Source organism: Monopterus albus, unplaced genomic scaffold (genome assembly GCF_001952655.1).
Source record: "Monopterus albus unplaced genomic scaffold, M_albus_1.0 scaffold89.1, whole genome shotgun sequence".
NCBI classification, from domain to species: Eukaryota; Metazoa; Chordata; class Actinopteri; order Synbranchiformes; family Synbranchidae; genus Monopterus; species Monopterus albus.
The window spans coordinates 614507-632006 of NW_018127969.1; the positions used below are offsets into that span (position 1 = coordinate 614507).

Consider the following 17500-nt stretch of genomic DNA (forward strand, 5'->3'; position numbering starts at 1 on the left):
TTTTTGTAACCTTGGCCAGATCTGTGCTTTGCCACAATTCTGTCTCTGAGCTCTTCAGGCAGTTCCTTTGACCTCATGATTCTCATTTGCTCTGACATGCACTGTGAGCTGTAGGGTCTTATATAGACAGGTGTGTGGCTTTCCTAATCACGTCCAATCAGTATAATCAAACACAGCTGGACTCAAATGAAGGTGTAGAACCATCTCAGGGATGATCAGAAGAAATGGACAGCACCTAAGCTAAATATATGAGTCTCACAGCAAAGGGTCTGAATACTTATGATCACGTGATATTTTAGTTTTTCTTTTTTAATTAATCTGCAAAAATGTCAAAAATTGTGTTTTTCTGTCAATATGGGGTGCTGTGTGTACATTAATGAGGAAAAAAATGAACTTAAATTATTTTAGCATATGGCCACAATATAACAAAGTGAAAAATTTAAGGGGGTCTGAATACTTTCCGTACCCACTGTATACAGTATGCTGTGGCTGCTAATGTAAGAGTGCTCACTTTTACCTTGGTGTGGTATGTGTACATGTTCATTTTTAGTTTTTAATTCACCTATTTGTTTTGCCCTCATTCTTAAGTTTAACATTTCATTTCACTGGATGTAATGGCTCTGGCTCTGTAAGATAATCTTGCTCAACCAATCAAATACAATAACCAAAAATAATTAATTCATCATTGGCATAATTGGACTAATGATAGATCAATCAACAGGCCCAAGTTTATATATATCACTGGCCCTGGGTCATCACACAGTTATCTACCATCAGATTGCACTGTAATGAATCCATCTATTAAGGTAAAGCGTCCCTGGAGAACTGCTGCATCACATTGCAGACGGTGAACTAAATAGCATATATTAAATGGCAAAACACTGGGGACAAATACAGACATGGTCCCCTTAAATTAAATCTTAGACAGTTACAACCCAGAGCTATGTAACAAGTCCAGGGAGCTGTTTACCGAAACTCTACAGTTAAACTTAGTTTGGCACCTTTAGTATCCCGTTTCTATTTTTCATTGCTCAGTGTTTTGCTTATCACCAGTTTAAAATTACAGATGGCTGCTGCACAATGCACACACATGAACCTGGGAATTCGTAGCTATGAAAACGTTTTTTACCACAAGAACTACCTATTTCAAGATGACCATTATGCACATATCCTTTACAGGTTACATACACATTCAATTGTAGCCATGGAGAGCTGACTTCCATGTATTAGTTAACCATTGTCTGACCCACCACTCCATCTCAGTTGTAGATTACAGGAATGTAGCTGCCCTATACTGTGTAGCACATAGTTTTAAATGAACATCAGAGGAACAGCCTGCAGAATATGAGCCTGTCTACCTATTCTTTTCTTGACCAACTTTAAAAACAGGCTTTTCCAAAATAACTAACAATGCCTCTAACTGTATCATAACATCCACACTATATTCAAGCTGCAGTCCACAACTTGGGAGGTTGCAGAAATATAATGACTTAAACGTTTGATGATGACGGTACAGTCAAAGAAAGTGGGCAAAAGTGAAGACTCAGTTTTCTGTAATTAAAGCACATTATCTAGATATTATCTAGGATATTGAAAGCTCTTTGTTAGTCACTGCAGTGGGGAAAGGTGCAACTCAAATAAACTGCTGAAAGAGTCCAAACTGTCCTGCAAGACCTGTCATGAAGAACAGCTACTGTATCTTGACTGAGACTATCCTGACACACCAGGCAGTCAAAAAGCTCTTTCCACATAAAACCATGTTTATCCAACTCCTGTGGAAGGAAGGCCACTCAGGAGGGTAAAATCTAGAAAAACCAGAAGTAACAAAAATGTACACACATCGAAAAGTACTGATAGTTACGGTTATCCAATACCCAATACCGGTGTATAAAAGACATGCCAACCCAGCTGTTTCTATTCTCTGCCTTTTAATAAGTCAAACATCATCTTTTCAAATTTACTTTGATATAGGAGTTGACACACAGACTAATACTGTGTCACCAAGGATTATCTTTCAGCTTTCAGATGATCTGTGACAATAAAAAATGAATTACATTTGTGAGATAAGACAGCAGAAAGAAAAGAGTGTCATTTTCTCTTCTCATGAGTAACGCCTGAAATTTTGTTTCTGTGATCCGTCTTCTCCACAGGTGGTGCCCTGTTAAAAGGTGGCTCGTTAACAACACCTTTACACAAGCAGGGAGAGAAAACACATGACACAGCAGGAGTCTGTTTTAAGCATCTGCTACACAAAGTTGACTTCCATGTAGAAACTATCACACCTCACGTGAGAGTAATTCTTGAACTGGGTGATTAGGAGGGAGGCAGACTGGAGGCTATTGTGATGATTAGCAGATATATCACAGAGTGCAAATATATTACACTAAACTAGTTTTCTGAAGGTTTGTTACTACATTTAACAGCTTTCTACTATTAAACAACCAGTTAGTTTAAATTTTGGAGGATAAAATGACTTTTTAAGCAGCATCAGTATTTAGAGATATATGGACTACATGTTGATTAGGCTAATGTAATGTTCATATACTAATGTTCATGTACTGTAAAATATAAAAACAGGCATATTTAACATGGTTTGAGGTGCTTGGACAGTCACACAAGCACCTTCTACATCAATTTTTTGTATTGTGACCATCATTCCACTAGCATATTGCTTTTGCAGAGGCTGACAGTATTAAACGGTTATGATATCAGAGTCGATGTTGTCAGAGACCTACCACTCGAGCAGGTTCCTCATAGTCAATCTTGAGATTGGCCATGGCTTTGATAATGGCCATAATGGACTGGATTGTGTTGCTGTAGACAACGGCTCTGTACTGCTTACACTCATCTTCTGAGTATCCATCTTCATGAATAATCCTGAAAATAGAACAGAGAGGAAGAGGGTGTTTAAAAGAATTAAACTGATATTTCATCTGATTCATAAAGCATCTAATCCTGCCCGTCTGTGATCACAAATCAGAACACTGGTGGGATGTGGTATGGGGTAAATTCGGCCATTTATGTATTTCTCAGCTACACAACACTAAAACTTAGTATTTACTTGCTTTTGTAGCTGTGGACAGAGGAAATAAGAAAAAGAGTGATGTGGTCAAAAAAGCATGGGGATGAGACAGAAGTCGCTGGGTTGGAAACCAAACAGAACCATGTCCTCTGCATCGTCACAGCCCAGAGACCAGAGTCACACAGCCAGGATGCTCATTGGCTGTGTCATGTGTTGAATAGGACACTATGAGGCGCAAGTGAGAGAACCCTGGCTGTGTCATGTGTTGAATAGGACCTCATTAAAATGCAAGTAAGCCAACTGTGAGACACTATGAGGCGCAAGTGAGAGAACCAAAGGTTCACAATGTTTCGTCCTTATATAAACAATATATGCAATACTTTAATAAAATCCTTACTGATTGACTTCATTGTGAAGCACTAAGCAAACCTTGTTTTATAATGTTTGAACATAATATTAGGACCAGGCTGTCACATATGGAAAAATGATAAGTTCTTTGAAGCATAACTTTCTGAATATCAGGAACTTGTACTTTCTACACCTAAATACCTTGTCCAAACACAGTTTGTACTTATTTGAAGATATAATAATAGCCAATCAATGAGATTACCCCCCATTAACAAATTAGATGGTTCACCCTGCATGTGATATCTCCCTCTTAGTGACGAGGGTTAAGGTAAAATGGCTATGTGCCAGACTAGCTGGAACCTCAAACTCTATAGATCACGAGTGTGCACAGAAGCTGGACAGTGGCCTGCTCCAGTTTGAGCAATGGCCATTCTTGGCATTTGGAGCTCTTTTTTTGGTGGTGGGGCTGGGACTTCATGTATTTTGTGAGGAAGAAACATATCAGCCAGCACAGCAGTGTGGCTCACTCCTGTGTTTTAATAGGTTTTGGAGAACAATAGAGGTCTACGGCAACAAATGTATTAAACCAAAAATAGTGAATACACAAAATTCATTGTTGTTTTAGTCTCTGTATGGGATTTGTGGTGGTGGGGGGGCTTTTTTTTGCCCCCCTCTTTAAAAATTCTGCCTTATTCTTTAACAACTGTTTCCTTCTTCTCTAAGGCTGGTGATAAATGTTCCTGGTGTATTGTCTGCTAATGGCCTATTTTCCAGCCTGTTGGCCCTGAGCGAAAGAGTACCATAGCAACTGGGCCAACATCTGTACATTACTCACTATATCAGCTAGCTAGAAGATTTAATTTATCATAGGGGGGGTCATCCCTGTATACAATATCAGCTGCAGCACAGAAACAAGGCAAATGTATTTATATAGCACACTTTCATACACAAAAGTAATTCAAAGGGCGAAGACAGCTCACCTTTGAGTTTATGTCCCTGTCAGAACAGAAAGTTAAGCTTCCCAATAGAAACTACAGTAGAAAACGGCATACATACCTGCATCATATAACCAAGTTTTGTTCAGAGCATCAAAATAAGTGTAGGTGCATTTGAGGTATTCATACCAGTCTCTCAAAGTCAGCCTCTTAAAATATCAGCCTCAAATATTAATATCAACCATGAATTATGGAATTTTAATAAATAAAAATAACTATAAATGAAAAATCTAGTTGTATTATTTTAATGTAGTTATAATTAGATTACAAATAAATTTATAACACCAATGGAACTGTAATGCAATTAAGGTTATTGGAGTGGTTTGATGGCAGACTGGCTTCAAATAACACTGAAGCACAAAAACAAACACCACTCATTAAAATATAACATATTATACACAAAATCATCAAGTACAACAAACCCAAGGCACAGCTTTTTAAGTCTTTGCTAGATGGTGGAGCTACTGTATCTACAGATGTTATTTATGTGCATCTGCATTGTGTGTGTGTGTGTGTGTGTGTGTAGTACTGAGTGATCCTCAAATAAATACTGAAAAACCATCTGTTTAAATATTCCTTAAACAACAGGTAGGCTGATGAGAATATTAAATCATCAGGCGTGATGGGAGGAAAGGCAAAACAATGAGCATTTACTCACTTCATTTGCTTCACAATGGTGCTCTTCCCTGACTCTCCAGCACCTGCAGAGAGAACAAAAAAAAGACAGAGGTTAAAAATATGCTCCCGTTAAATGAAAAATGTAAACAGGCAGTCAGAGTGGTCACCTCATATCCTCACCCTTGCCTTACTCCTCACAGCCTTCAGGCTTCAACAGATCTGATCTCTCATTTTCATCCTGGAGCAGTCCCGTTCTCTCTCACCATATACCTACAGGTATTCTGCCTCTTCAGCTACAAGCCAGTCAGCCATTTCTATGTGGTTTGAACTGTAATGGCAATTTAAAGTGGTCTAAGCAGTGGAAACTTTTTGGGTGAAATCCTAGATGAAGAGGCACTGAGAATGTGGACTGTACAGCTAGAGGGAACGTTTCACTCCTGTTACAGAATCTGAATTAATGGTAGGCTAATGTTGTAAATGAGTTCATTCTCCAGCCACAGTTCATTCAGTTTTCCCTCCATTTTAGTTGTCCCGCTGAATTTAACACTACTGTTCTTTTTAATTACCATTCTTGAATCTTTACCTTTATCCTTTGTTTATTTACCAGTACATCTCCCTTGGGTGACACATACATGTCACAACTGGTGATACATGATGAGCATTGGTGTCATTTCTGCTGGTCGCACACTTCCCAATTTTTGTTACTCGGCATCCACAGCGCAAGACTGGGAAAATAGGTAATGGAAGAGCACTGCAAGAGCCCTACAAAATGGCTTCCAGCAGGTTGTTTGTGTGCACATTTCTGATCAGACTATGAGAAACATACTCCATAAGGGTGGCATGAGGTCCTGAGGACCTCCAGTGCAACCCGTACTCACAGTCCAGCAACATGCAGCTAGATTGGCATTCACCAGAGAACACCAGAATTGGCAGGTCTGCAACTGATGCCCTGTTCTCTTCAAAGATGAGAGCAGTTTCACATTGATCACATGTTGATGGCGTAAACGAGTCGGTATACGCCGTTGTGAACGTTATGCTGCATGTAACATCGTCAGGCATGACAGGTTTGGTGGGGAGTCAGCGATGGCATAACCAATGGTACTCTGACTGCTGTGAGATACTGGGATGAAATTCTCAGAGTGACTGTCAGACCTTACGCTGGTGCAATGGGCCATGGGTTCCTCCTGGTGCAGGACAATGCCTGGCCTCATGTGGCCATAGTGTGTAGGCAGTTCTTGGATGATGAAGGCACTGATGCCATTGACTGGCCCTTACGTTCCCCTGACCCAAATCCAATTGCACACCTATGGGACATTATGTATTGGTGGGAGGAAATGCCCAGGACACCATCCACAGACTCATCAGGACTATGCCCAGATGTTGCTGGGAGTGCATACATTCACACGGAAGTTGTACGCACCTCTGAGATACATTACGAGTTGCTGTGATGAAATTCATGCAACTTTGATTAGCCTGTGATTTCAATTTTTCACGTTGATTTTCAGGGTGATTTCGAATACAGCCCTCCATGGGCTTATGAGTTTGTTTTCCATTGACTGTTATGTCATTTTGTTCTGAACAAATTACACAATGTACATTAATAAAGGTTTTCAACTTGAATAATTCATTCATCAACATCCGATGTATGATTTGGTGCCCCCTTGATTTTTTTTTTAAGCAGTATACTTTCTAGAACAAAGACTTCATGAATCTGACTGCCTGACGCCAAGCTAACAGGCCCTTTTTTCACCACACACACACACACACAGAGAGAGGCTCTCCTTAAAGTAGTAAACATGCCCTTTGGAGTTTGCCCAGTGAAACTGCTGTTAACAGTTAGAAAAGGGAGGTGAAGTATGGCACATGCCTTGGTGTCTGCTGTGATTAGCAAATACACAGCAGCGCTCTTTACTGCAAAATATAAATACACTTAATGTCCTAGCAGACTCCGTGTGTTCTCAGTTTGCAAGCATGTGTATGTTCAAATGATTTGCCAAAACAGTCTGTTTCTCTTTACAAGACAGCAACTTCAATGTGAGAGGAACTGAAATTTTACCAAAATTCATATTAGAGAGTAAACAGGGATTTTATGTACATCTCCAAAAGAGATAAACAATGTTCTATTGCTGCAGTAATGCTTATTATTGGTACTTCAGCAACCACAGTGTAGAGGCAGAGGAAGTACAGCCACTGGTGCACATGGTTTCTACTAATAAAACCTTAACTGAATAAAACTCACACACATTCAGTAAGACAGCTGGGGCGGCTAAGGGATGATAGAGGATTCTTTTGTTATGGTCACTGATATGATATGAGTGGCAATCACTAAAAACTGGGACCATTATCTGTATGGTGTTAGTGGTTCTGTGGGGAAAAGCTGTGGCAGAAATTCTGCGCCTCATGGCAGTCTGACTGATACCACTGATCATGACACTATTACACAAAACACTTTATCTGACCTGTGGCTACTGCTGCATTATCATCCTATCTCCCTCTGGACCTTTTGAGGCTCAGAAACCTAGTTGCATAAACAAACATACACAGACTGCTTCAATTTGCCCTTTTGATACTGGCAATTTCCAAAGAATTTTTAAGAAATTTTTATGACTCAGTGATGAACAAGCGGAGCTTCTCTTTACAGTAACTTACTGTTGGTCATGGTGGCTGAATATACAAGTCATCATGTTAGGGCACAATACAGTTAACTCTTAAAAACAAAGTTTGATCTAACCTAAGAACAAATAATCCAATCTTTAGTTCATCTCTTCTAAAAACAGACTGAACTGACATTACAACTCAAGATGAAATGAAAGACGCAATCATTGAAAGTCCCCCTCAACTAAAAAAAAAATTGTTTTTCTTGGCATCCCATTGGGTCAGGTAATATATCAAAAAGTGTGTCACACTCCCAGGTTACCTGGTGGTTTCATTAATTTAATTGTTAGAAAACTAAAAGGGAAAAACAATACTCTTGTTTGTACATAGACATGTGACTGATTTTGCACTTGGAACTTCAGGACACAACTGGGTATACCTGTAAATGGAAATCTACCCGTTTGAAGCAGAGCAGGTAGCTACTTAGGGGCTCAAACAGGTGGCTTTAGGACCTGTGTACAATTAACTAGCCTAGGTGTAAAGCTACATGTTAAGAAATCAGTCCAACAGCAGACTGAATGTGGGTCACCATTACAGCCAATGGATAGCAAGTAGCTTTTCAATGCCACACTGCTTCCTGAACTTTACTTCACTAACAGACAACGGACATGCTTGAGTTATATTCACTGTATCAGCAACCCTTGAGCTGCATTTTTCATGGTGGGAAAAAGTGATATAACACCACAAACAATAAAATGTAGCAAAACCCTACCACCTACCCTTGTCCAAAGTATAAAATATCTGAAGCAGTCCAGTGGTCAGACACAGAAAGCCTTGGTGAACTATGCAATTGCCAACATTACTAAGAAGCTTTCTTGGCTAACAAAGTCACCAAGAAAAAAAACAAAACAAATCTGTTGAGGACTGGTTTCTTCACAAAGGGCCACCAGTTTCATCACTTTTCTTTCTATCTGTGAAACCTACATTCTAATAAGGAATTTCAGTTTTCTTTTGCTAAAATAGAATCTGAGAGGAGAATGGATAGATCTTCGTCTACTCCCACATTTGACCAGTGATGAAACTCAATGAGAAGTGTGTCAGCAAGTTCTTCTGAGAGAATTCCTGGCATGTTTGCAACATCCCTAGAGCTTTGTTATTCAGAGAAGCATGGTAAAACTGACAAGTCCAGATATGAAAGAATGAAGAATACTTGTCTATGAATACTGTCATGTGACAAGATTGTGGATCAACATCTAAAACAATGAACTTTTTTCTTCATCTTCTTGCGGTACCTACTTATTGCACCATAATCCTGCAGCCACAACCTCATCAAGTTTAAAAAGTAACAGCTTCAAAGTTCCACCAAAAGGTGGTATTAGGGCTTTAATTCTGTGTGTGAATAAATGTGCATGTCTTTGGAACAAGTGTGACCCATCATGGAGGGACTGGAAGCAGGACACAAAGGCAGTAGTGTGGGGCCCTGCTAGCTGAGAACACAAGCTCGCTGTTGATGTTTAGGCTTGAGCCATTCCAGTCAGTGATAGAGCACACACAAGCAAACAGTCACACTGGTCCACCTCCTTTCAGTCAGCATGACAACTGCCTTCACCAGCCATAGCAAATCACTTTACTGCCGGGTAGTAGAGAAAAGGCTTGAGGGAACATGGCTGAAGAAGTTAAATCTCACTTCTGATGAAAGGAACATGTTAAATGGTGAAATTAGTTCAGACAATAACCACTGAAGGCCAGAAAATGCTCAAACTATCTGAAATAAAATAAAACAGGTCTGTCATGCCAGATTATTACAAACCTGAGCATTATCTTGATTAGTGCAAGAGTAAAATCCCTATTACTTCTATGATACACTAAGATTTTGTTTAAGTGCCCAGAAACGCAGCAATAATTTCCTCACAGTCCACTGATGATCTTGTGAAACAAAGTCTATCAACAGTCATCTCAGAGAGAGCTTGATGGTGCTTTTGGCCAAAGCAACAATGTCAGTGTTCCTGTTTTTCATTAAAGGGGAGATGTGAGAAATTACTGCAGTTGTGAAGAGGGAAAAAGAAACTGCATTTTGATGTAAACCAAAGCAAATGGTTGGAATGTAATTCAACCAAACATTTATACAAACTGGACATAATTCTGTCAATTTTATGAACTTTTCTATCTAACTTTTTTCTTTCATATTTAGAGTTTTTCCTACTCCTCACTCATACTAAGTGGTCAGTAATAGCTTTGCTCAATGAGAGTTAAAATGGTCTCAAAAAGTGTGTGGGTATAATAACCCCAACACAAGTACAATAGCTCTGTGATAGATTAGCGACTTGTCCAGGGTGTACTCCGCCTCTCACCTAATGTCTGCTGGGATTGGTCCAGGCCCCCCATGCAACCCTCTTCACGATAGGCAGTATAGATAATGGATAGATGGACAAATATAATAAATTATAATGCAAATGACCAGGAATTTCCCTGCAAGGCTGCTGTCCTGTATTGTAGTAAGCCTGCCTGCTATAGGTGTTCATGATAGTGTCCACAGTCTGTCTGTGATGTGTAGCTTTCACAACCTGTTCAAAATATCCAGTATAGACTTCCTTTACATAATTACTGAGGTGCTGTGTTGTAACTGTGATAGCCATTTGTATTGAACAAACAGGCATGCATACAATTGACTGAAAAATTAATTAAGCACTGCGCTGTGTGAAAATGAATGACATGCATTAATTAAATAATTACCTGACTGATTTTTTTTATGCTGCCTCTAAGAAACTTATTAAAAAGAAAGTTGAATAAAAAAATCTGAAATAACAAAAGAATATTTTAAGTCAGGCTTGTCTGTATGCTAAATCTATAATGGGATGGCCTTCTGGTCCTTCCTGTCCACACTTCTGAACAGATCTGTTTAATAAACCAATATCTGACCCCTTGATGACAGGCAGACTCATGAATATAGCTCAACAGAAAGAAAACACTGATCTTATGAGGTTTCAAATAAATACTTGCTCATAGAAACTTAGTTTTCTCCCTGTTTAGCTCACTTTAATGCGCTAGCTTATAGTTCTGATAAATACCGGTCACAGACAGTGCAGGCAAGGCCCGGTTCACAGTTAAGACGTCACCTCTCACTGACTTGAGACTTCTCACGGTCTCTTTTCTCTCTCAGCTGCCTGAGACACATTGAGATTCAAACAATAATAAGAAGGTTGACTTATTTCATTGTACAGGGAAACACGTTTCCTAACTGTGCATATGACAAACACTTTGACTTGACTTCTCACAACCTTCCCGCTAATACACAGCACACTAAATAAATGGGGAAAACTGATGAGGCAGTTAGCCATGATGAGTAACTTAAGTGATACAAGAAGCTATGAGAATTTCTGGAAACAGAAGTAGAGAAAAAGAGGACAGAGCAAAGTGGCAGTTCTTGCCTGCAGTAGTATCCAGTCAGACAAGACAGCATCACTACAGTGACCTTTGACATATACAGATCCCTCTTATGCAAAAGAATAGTATTTATCAGTTTTCCATCTCCCTGTGGCCTCACTTTTTCTTGTATAATGTCAATTTCCCTCATTTGTCAAGGTCTTCCTCCCACTGTCCTTGGCCGCCTACACACCAACCGCAAGTGGCCCGATGCCGCCTGTTCTTCTCAGCTACAAGTTGAGAAATGTGCCAATCCAGATTTGAGACCAGTGGCCCTCTGAGAGACATGTGCCAATTTCTATTTTCAAATCCAGTCAAGGAGGAAATGGAAGCAGCTTGCATGACCATTTGTATACTTGCGAATGCAAAAAACAGGCATACACTGATGCAGACATATCTGTCTGAAAGACAGGGAAGGAGAGATGCAGCCTCATCCAACAGATGGCTACCATGCCTCGGGCAAAGAGCAAGCCTGGACAGCACACTGACAACTGCTGCCAAAGAGGAGAGGGACGAGAGGCGACAAGAGCAAATCCACTTCCTCCCTGTGTATGTGAGGCAAGATTTATGAAGGGGGAAAAGAACATATTACCCACTCCACATAGGACATTTGATGACAGGTCTGCTTAAGCAAATTTCCTTAACCAATTACCAGCTGCAGTAACAAGCAATAATTCATTAATCATTAAAACCCTCTAAAATTAAAAAATGTTTTAAAGCCACAATATCCAGTTTAGAAGAACTAAGACCTCCAACATGTTAAGCTGCAAGACATTTAAGTGTGTATGGAAAACTATACTCACTGGCTCTGATCATGGTTATAACTGATAAATAACAGACATCAACAATTCTGTAATTGTGAAAAATAAAAGAAAAGTCAGAAGCTTGGACACAAATTTCAATTGAACTGAACGGGAATGTGTCCAAACTTTTGACTGGCAGTGCATGTTGATATATGTGCAAGTGTGTATGTATGTGTTTGATTGCAAGACTATAAACATGCAGAAAATAAATCATGGAGTTTGAGTTGCCATGTGATAGTTGTGAGACTCCCATGGAGGTTATTATTCACATGAAAACCAGATGGATGATACTCCTCCTGAGCAAATAGGAGTGTAAATATTAAACTGATGCTTAAAAAATAAGAAAAAAAGAAAAAAAATCAAGAAAGGAAGAGACTGCTTTTATACAAGTCAGAGATAGAGCTATTCAGATATTAAAAACACAAACTAAATTTAGTGAGAAATTTGTCAAAATCAAAACTAATTTCAAGTAGGTAGTCTGTGTAAATTGCAGTATATATATATATCTGTATTGTTCTAGTAACAGATCATAAGACATCATTGGAGTACTGAAGAGTCCGAGATAAAAAAACAAATGATACTAGCAATACCATCTTCCTTGAAAGCAAGGATGCTGCACAGTCACCCTCCTTCCATCAATAGAAAAATTAAATGTAGAGTGCTGCTGAGAGAGGAAACATAACATATCTTGTTGAAAAGTTTCTGACAATCATTAAGTTAATACTGAAGCTTGCATGAACCCAGGACTGTGCCAGCTGTGAAAGCATGCAAGGGGTAAAAAATGTCTCCATCTCCTTAAATCCAAATACACCCTGCTAGCCTTCTGGACTCCTCTGTCCCTGTGCAGGTGTTGTCATGTCTTTCCTTACCTGGACAGTTTAATAAGGAACTATAGAACATGACAAGATTCTCCATCTTATTTTTTATAGTCAAAGATAAAGAAAATCCAATTTGATCATTTCAGTTAATCACCTATAAAGGCAAAAACCTTGCATTGTGTTCCTGAGCAAGATAAGGCCGTAATGTGAAGATCTTCAGTACTGTAGTATCATGTGTCAGCAGTTTTGACAGAATAAAATATGAAATAAAAATTGAGGCGGGGGACAAATGTACACATTCTTTCATGTCTTGCCCTGTTCATCCATCTTTGTCCAAAAAATAAATAAAACAACTCCACTGGAAAGAGTTTCATTTTTCTATGCATGCCAACACAGACACACACACACACACAAAACATAAGATCGGTGTCCTCTACCCTCACAAAGGGGCAAAGATGCACATGCACCAATATCAGTATCAGGTATTGGTGTGATACCCAATTATCTATTGAGATAATTAGGAAAGTCTATACTTCACTAACTGGAAAAAAGGAAAACATGACATGGAGTAGGGAATATCTACACCACCTGCTTCCCAGCCTACAGTGAGGAGAGGCTGGGGTCTGGTTGAAGTTATGAAAACCATAACTGAAAAAGAAAACATTGCCATTGAAGCATTTGTATTGGAAAAAAAAATTGAAAACATTATTTGTAAAGAGTTCACAAATTTGAAAGAGGGTGTCACTGAATTTTAATGTTTTTTTCTGGGATGTCTAAAACCCCTTTACAACATTCAGAGGTGTAAAAACAGAGAAAATGTCACTCTGAAGTTCAACGTTGTACAGCTTCTCCAGTAGCTCTCTGACCATGTCTTTCAACCTGCTGGCATATTCCTGCTCTGGGCAGACCTAAAGTTCATTAGTCCCATTCTACACTGTCATCATTACTGTGTGGGAGACAGTCCCGGAAGATCCCACAGAAGGTCTCTGATAAATGGCTGTGCACTTCTGATATTAGTTACAGCCTGCCTTAGCCAACATTAGCACTTGTTGCAGCAGACCTCTGCCACACCAACATAATGTTAGTTAAAAGTGAGCTTTAATGTAACTCAGTTCCACGAGTAAAGATAACAGTAGAAATAAACACAGCAGTCAGAGAGCTCCAGCTGAATTCAGGGAAGCCGCTGTGGTAACTATGTGGCCATGCTCAGCAGACAAAAGCCTCAATGCAGACAGTGGTTTGAGGGAGAAGGCTGTCCTCTCCTCGTGGATCTCAACCATAATATGCAAATCACACTCTGCTTAGCCTAACCCTCATAGCCCTCTCCTCCATGCCAAAACAGCGACAGAGAAGTGAAACTGAAAGAAAAAACTGGCACTGAAAAGGACTTGTGTTAAAAATCAGAAGATTGTCATTTTTCTAGTGTTAATACTTTTTTAATGCCACTGTTTTTTCCCCCCAATACAAATGCTTTAATGCCAGGAGTTGCTTTTTCTGTTGCGGTTTTGTCTTTTTGAGTTACGGCTTTGTTTTCAATGCCAAGCTTTATTTTTCAGTGTCAAAGACTGAAGCCATCAATCTGGCGGCATAGTGGTGGGGGTTGGGCAGCAAAAGTAAAAGGGCTTGGAAGACAGTGAGATGAGTAGTATAGCAAATCATTAAATGTAGCAAACGGGAGAGAAGATCAACTGAGGCCAGTGAATGATGAAAAGAAGAGGAGGAAAGAAAGAGAGCAACACCCTTTAGAAACCCTGATGGAAAACCTGAGTGAGGCTCCACTGTGAGGGTGCCAAATTAACTGCCCAGTCTTTGGCATTAACTGCTGAAGATTGAAACAACCTTAACATCCACAACACTGAGAAGCAGAGGAATACATCTCTGATCTAACAGGGAAGCTCCAATCGATCAGGCACCAGCCTGCATCAACCAGTATTTATTATAGGTGACAAGCATGTTCCTTAACTTTGCTGATCATAAGAAATAAAAATATTTGCCATCTCCCCTACACTCATTTTGTTATGGCTTTAATCCAAATGTCTCTCCTGGCTCATTTCATCGCCTCTGAATTCTAGTAGTGAAACCATTTGACAAAGCAGTGAGCAGGAGTAACTATCAGGCTCGCTATAGCACCAGAAGCAGTAATCATAACCTACCAGATGGAATGAATTCATAATTGATGTTGATTTGCAAACTGTTTCTAGGGATGAAGGAGCACTGAGCAGAGGGGTGCTAAAAGTCTGCAGCCCTCCTGAGCTTTTTGTAATGTGGTGTAACATCTGGAGTAGGCTTCCTTGGATACATCACTACTACAACCCAAATAAGAAAGCCCATTTATTTTCCAATACAGAATTGACCTTCAAACACATGCATTTCTTGTGGTGATTAACATACAGCATTTGCTGGCATTCAGTGCGAAAAATACACAGTTTAACATGTTAACTGATGAAATTATCCAGTGGCACTACAGGACAAGGGCCACCCTAGGGGACTTGCTACATTTGTAGAAGAGAGGTAGAACAGATTTGTTTGTGAACATTGAAATTTCAGTATAAAAATCTGTTTGTTTCTCCTACTTGCTGCAGACCCACTCACTCACTCACTACTTTAACCCAATTGACACAGCAAACAAAGGACTCATACAGCTCTGCCAAGCTGGTGACAGTGCCTGTTAAATCTCATCAAAATAAGGCTTATTATTAGGCTATTTTAATATGAAAAAATCTGACGACCAGACAGAAACCCTTTTGGGACCGGATCTGGACCGGAGCCCAGCGGTTGGTGACCACTGTCCTAGTTATTCCCAGATCTGTTTATCTACTGGAAGATATGAGTGAATATGTGTATGTGTGTGTGCCTCTTTGCCCAAGCATGCTCACTCCACTTTTGCGCCTACTTCCATATAATTTAATCAGAGCTTACATCTTCCAGGCATCCTGTGAGGTCAGGTGTTAGGATTATGTTACATGACCTCTGACACTGTGCTGCAGCTCTAGTTAGAGACAAAGACCTGGGCGAGTATCAAGGGTATTGAAAGAAGATCCCTCTGCATACACAAACGCACATGCAACAGACAAATACACAGACCAACTACAGGCATATCATCTATAACACAAAGCAGCACCATGGGCTCAGTGTTTAACCCGCTACAATGAACAGAAAACACACAATCCTCAAACACTTTGGAGGAATCAAGAAGAACACAGCTTTGTAAACTGCACACAAATATATTTTTGCCTGATGCTAAATAATACATCATGACTTTATGAGCTTTTTGTTATTTGGACTACAGCTTCATATTTATTTCCCTCTTTTGTATTACATTCATTTACATACATTCTTTGTAATACATACTCCCCCTTCCTTAGAGACAACCCTGGATGACCTGAATTTACAGTGTCCTGTTTGCTGCATTGTGTCTGGGAGCCTTGTGACAGTAATTGAAGGTTGCATATGTTAGACAGGAGACATCACTGTGGTCTGATGACCACAGTGATGTCTCCCGTCTGCACTCACACTACACTCACAGAGGGAGCCACTCCACACAATCATTATTTGACCTTCAGTGTCACTTTAAGCAGTGGAAAAAAAGGCTGTGTTAACGTCTCTCTCCAGCTTTGGCAGTCCACATTCACATCAACAGATTCTGGATGATGAAGCTAAATCATGAGGATGAGTGGTGGTATACTAGCCAGCCGACGGGAAAAAAAAACTCTGAAAGATGAAAGCACAAAGGGACACCCAGTGTGGTGGTCCTGAGCCCACTGAAGGCATTGCTGCATTATAGGCTATGGGCACCTAGGAAATGTACTGCTAATGCACTATACATACATCCATTACCAGTCCCCTTTCTGCAAAAACCTTTATAGTCAAACACACATTCAATTGTACAGACATCTATAGAAGGATGGCAGAAAAAGGTTCAGTGGATTATGGACTGGTGCATCAAAATATAAACAATGAGCTATGGAAGACATTGTACACACAGCCGGATAGAAACATCATCAGTAGAGCCAGACAGCGAAGCCACAATAAAATCAGAAGCTTCCTGAATATAGTTAATACACTTTCATATTCCAGTAAAACTCTGGAGTTTAATCCATTTAGAACATTGCAGATTCACATAAATCAGCCTGAGGTGAACATTTAACTGTACAGCACAGGAATGAGTAAGCAATTTTTTGAGTGAACAAAAAGGCTGACTTTAAATGAATTATTCAACCATGTTTCAATAGCAATTTTTTTTGCATACGAGATCACAAATTCAATATATTTTTCTTTAGAAAATTGAGTTAATCTAACTGTAGAACCTTGGGAATATGGAAAATGAAAGCCTTAATGATAAAGCCTCTGGAAAGGACAAACAGTGAAACAATGTCGCACTATAGTGATGAAAACTTCTCCGAAACTATGAAAGTAAATCCCCACCAAAATGTCTGAGGGTGTACAAATCACACTTCGAGCACTATTCAGTTTGCAATTTAGCACTGGAGAGTGCAGAAGGCACAGGTTAGTAAGTGCAGATTCAGATCTGACAGTGTAATCACGGTCATGTACATGGGGTTTGTGTGAAAGTCTGTTGGAGGCCAATATTTTAAAAGAGCGTGATTCTGTAACAAAAAAAAAAAAAAAATCTATGCCTCCTCTCTTTCAAATGCTGAGCTGCAAACAGAGTAGTGCCAGAACCATGGCTTGCACACCCTTAAACGTTTTGGCGGGGATTTACTTCTATACAAAACAATGATGTATGCCTGTTTACAGTCACTGCTATCCCCCACTAATTTTAAGAGACAGCTAGGGTTGCAGCAGTATCCTGGTTATCATGCCATGCACATTTACGGGTATTGAAGAAGAAAAATGCAAAATATGAGCACTTTCCTC

At 39.6% G+C, this 17500-nt stretch overlaps 1 protein-coding gene across 2 annotated transcripts in view; it reads right to left on the bottom strand.

The window, feature by feature from the left end:
- LOC109964464 (guanine nucleotide-binding protein G(i) subunit alpha-2-like) overlaps window positions 1–17500 on the bottom strand; it is a 66315-nt gene that overhangs the window by 11553 nt on the left and 37262 nt on the right. Inside the window, exons 1-3 of one of the 2 annotated variants that reach the window (XM_020607767.1) lie at window positions 5164–5266; window positions 5024–5066; window positions 2736–2877 (exon numbers count right to left, since the gene is read on the bottom strand). In XM_020607767.1, the coding sequence (XP_020463423.1) occupies window positions 2736–2877; window positions 5024–5028 (147 nt within the window). In that variant the 5' untranslated portion in view covers window positions 5029–5066; window positions 5164–5266. Of the gene's footprint in view, window positions 1–2735; window positions 2878–5023; window positions 5067–5163; window positions 5267–17500 lie in introns of those variants that run through there. The other variant, XM_020607766.1, reaches the window with a different exon arrangement.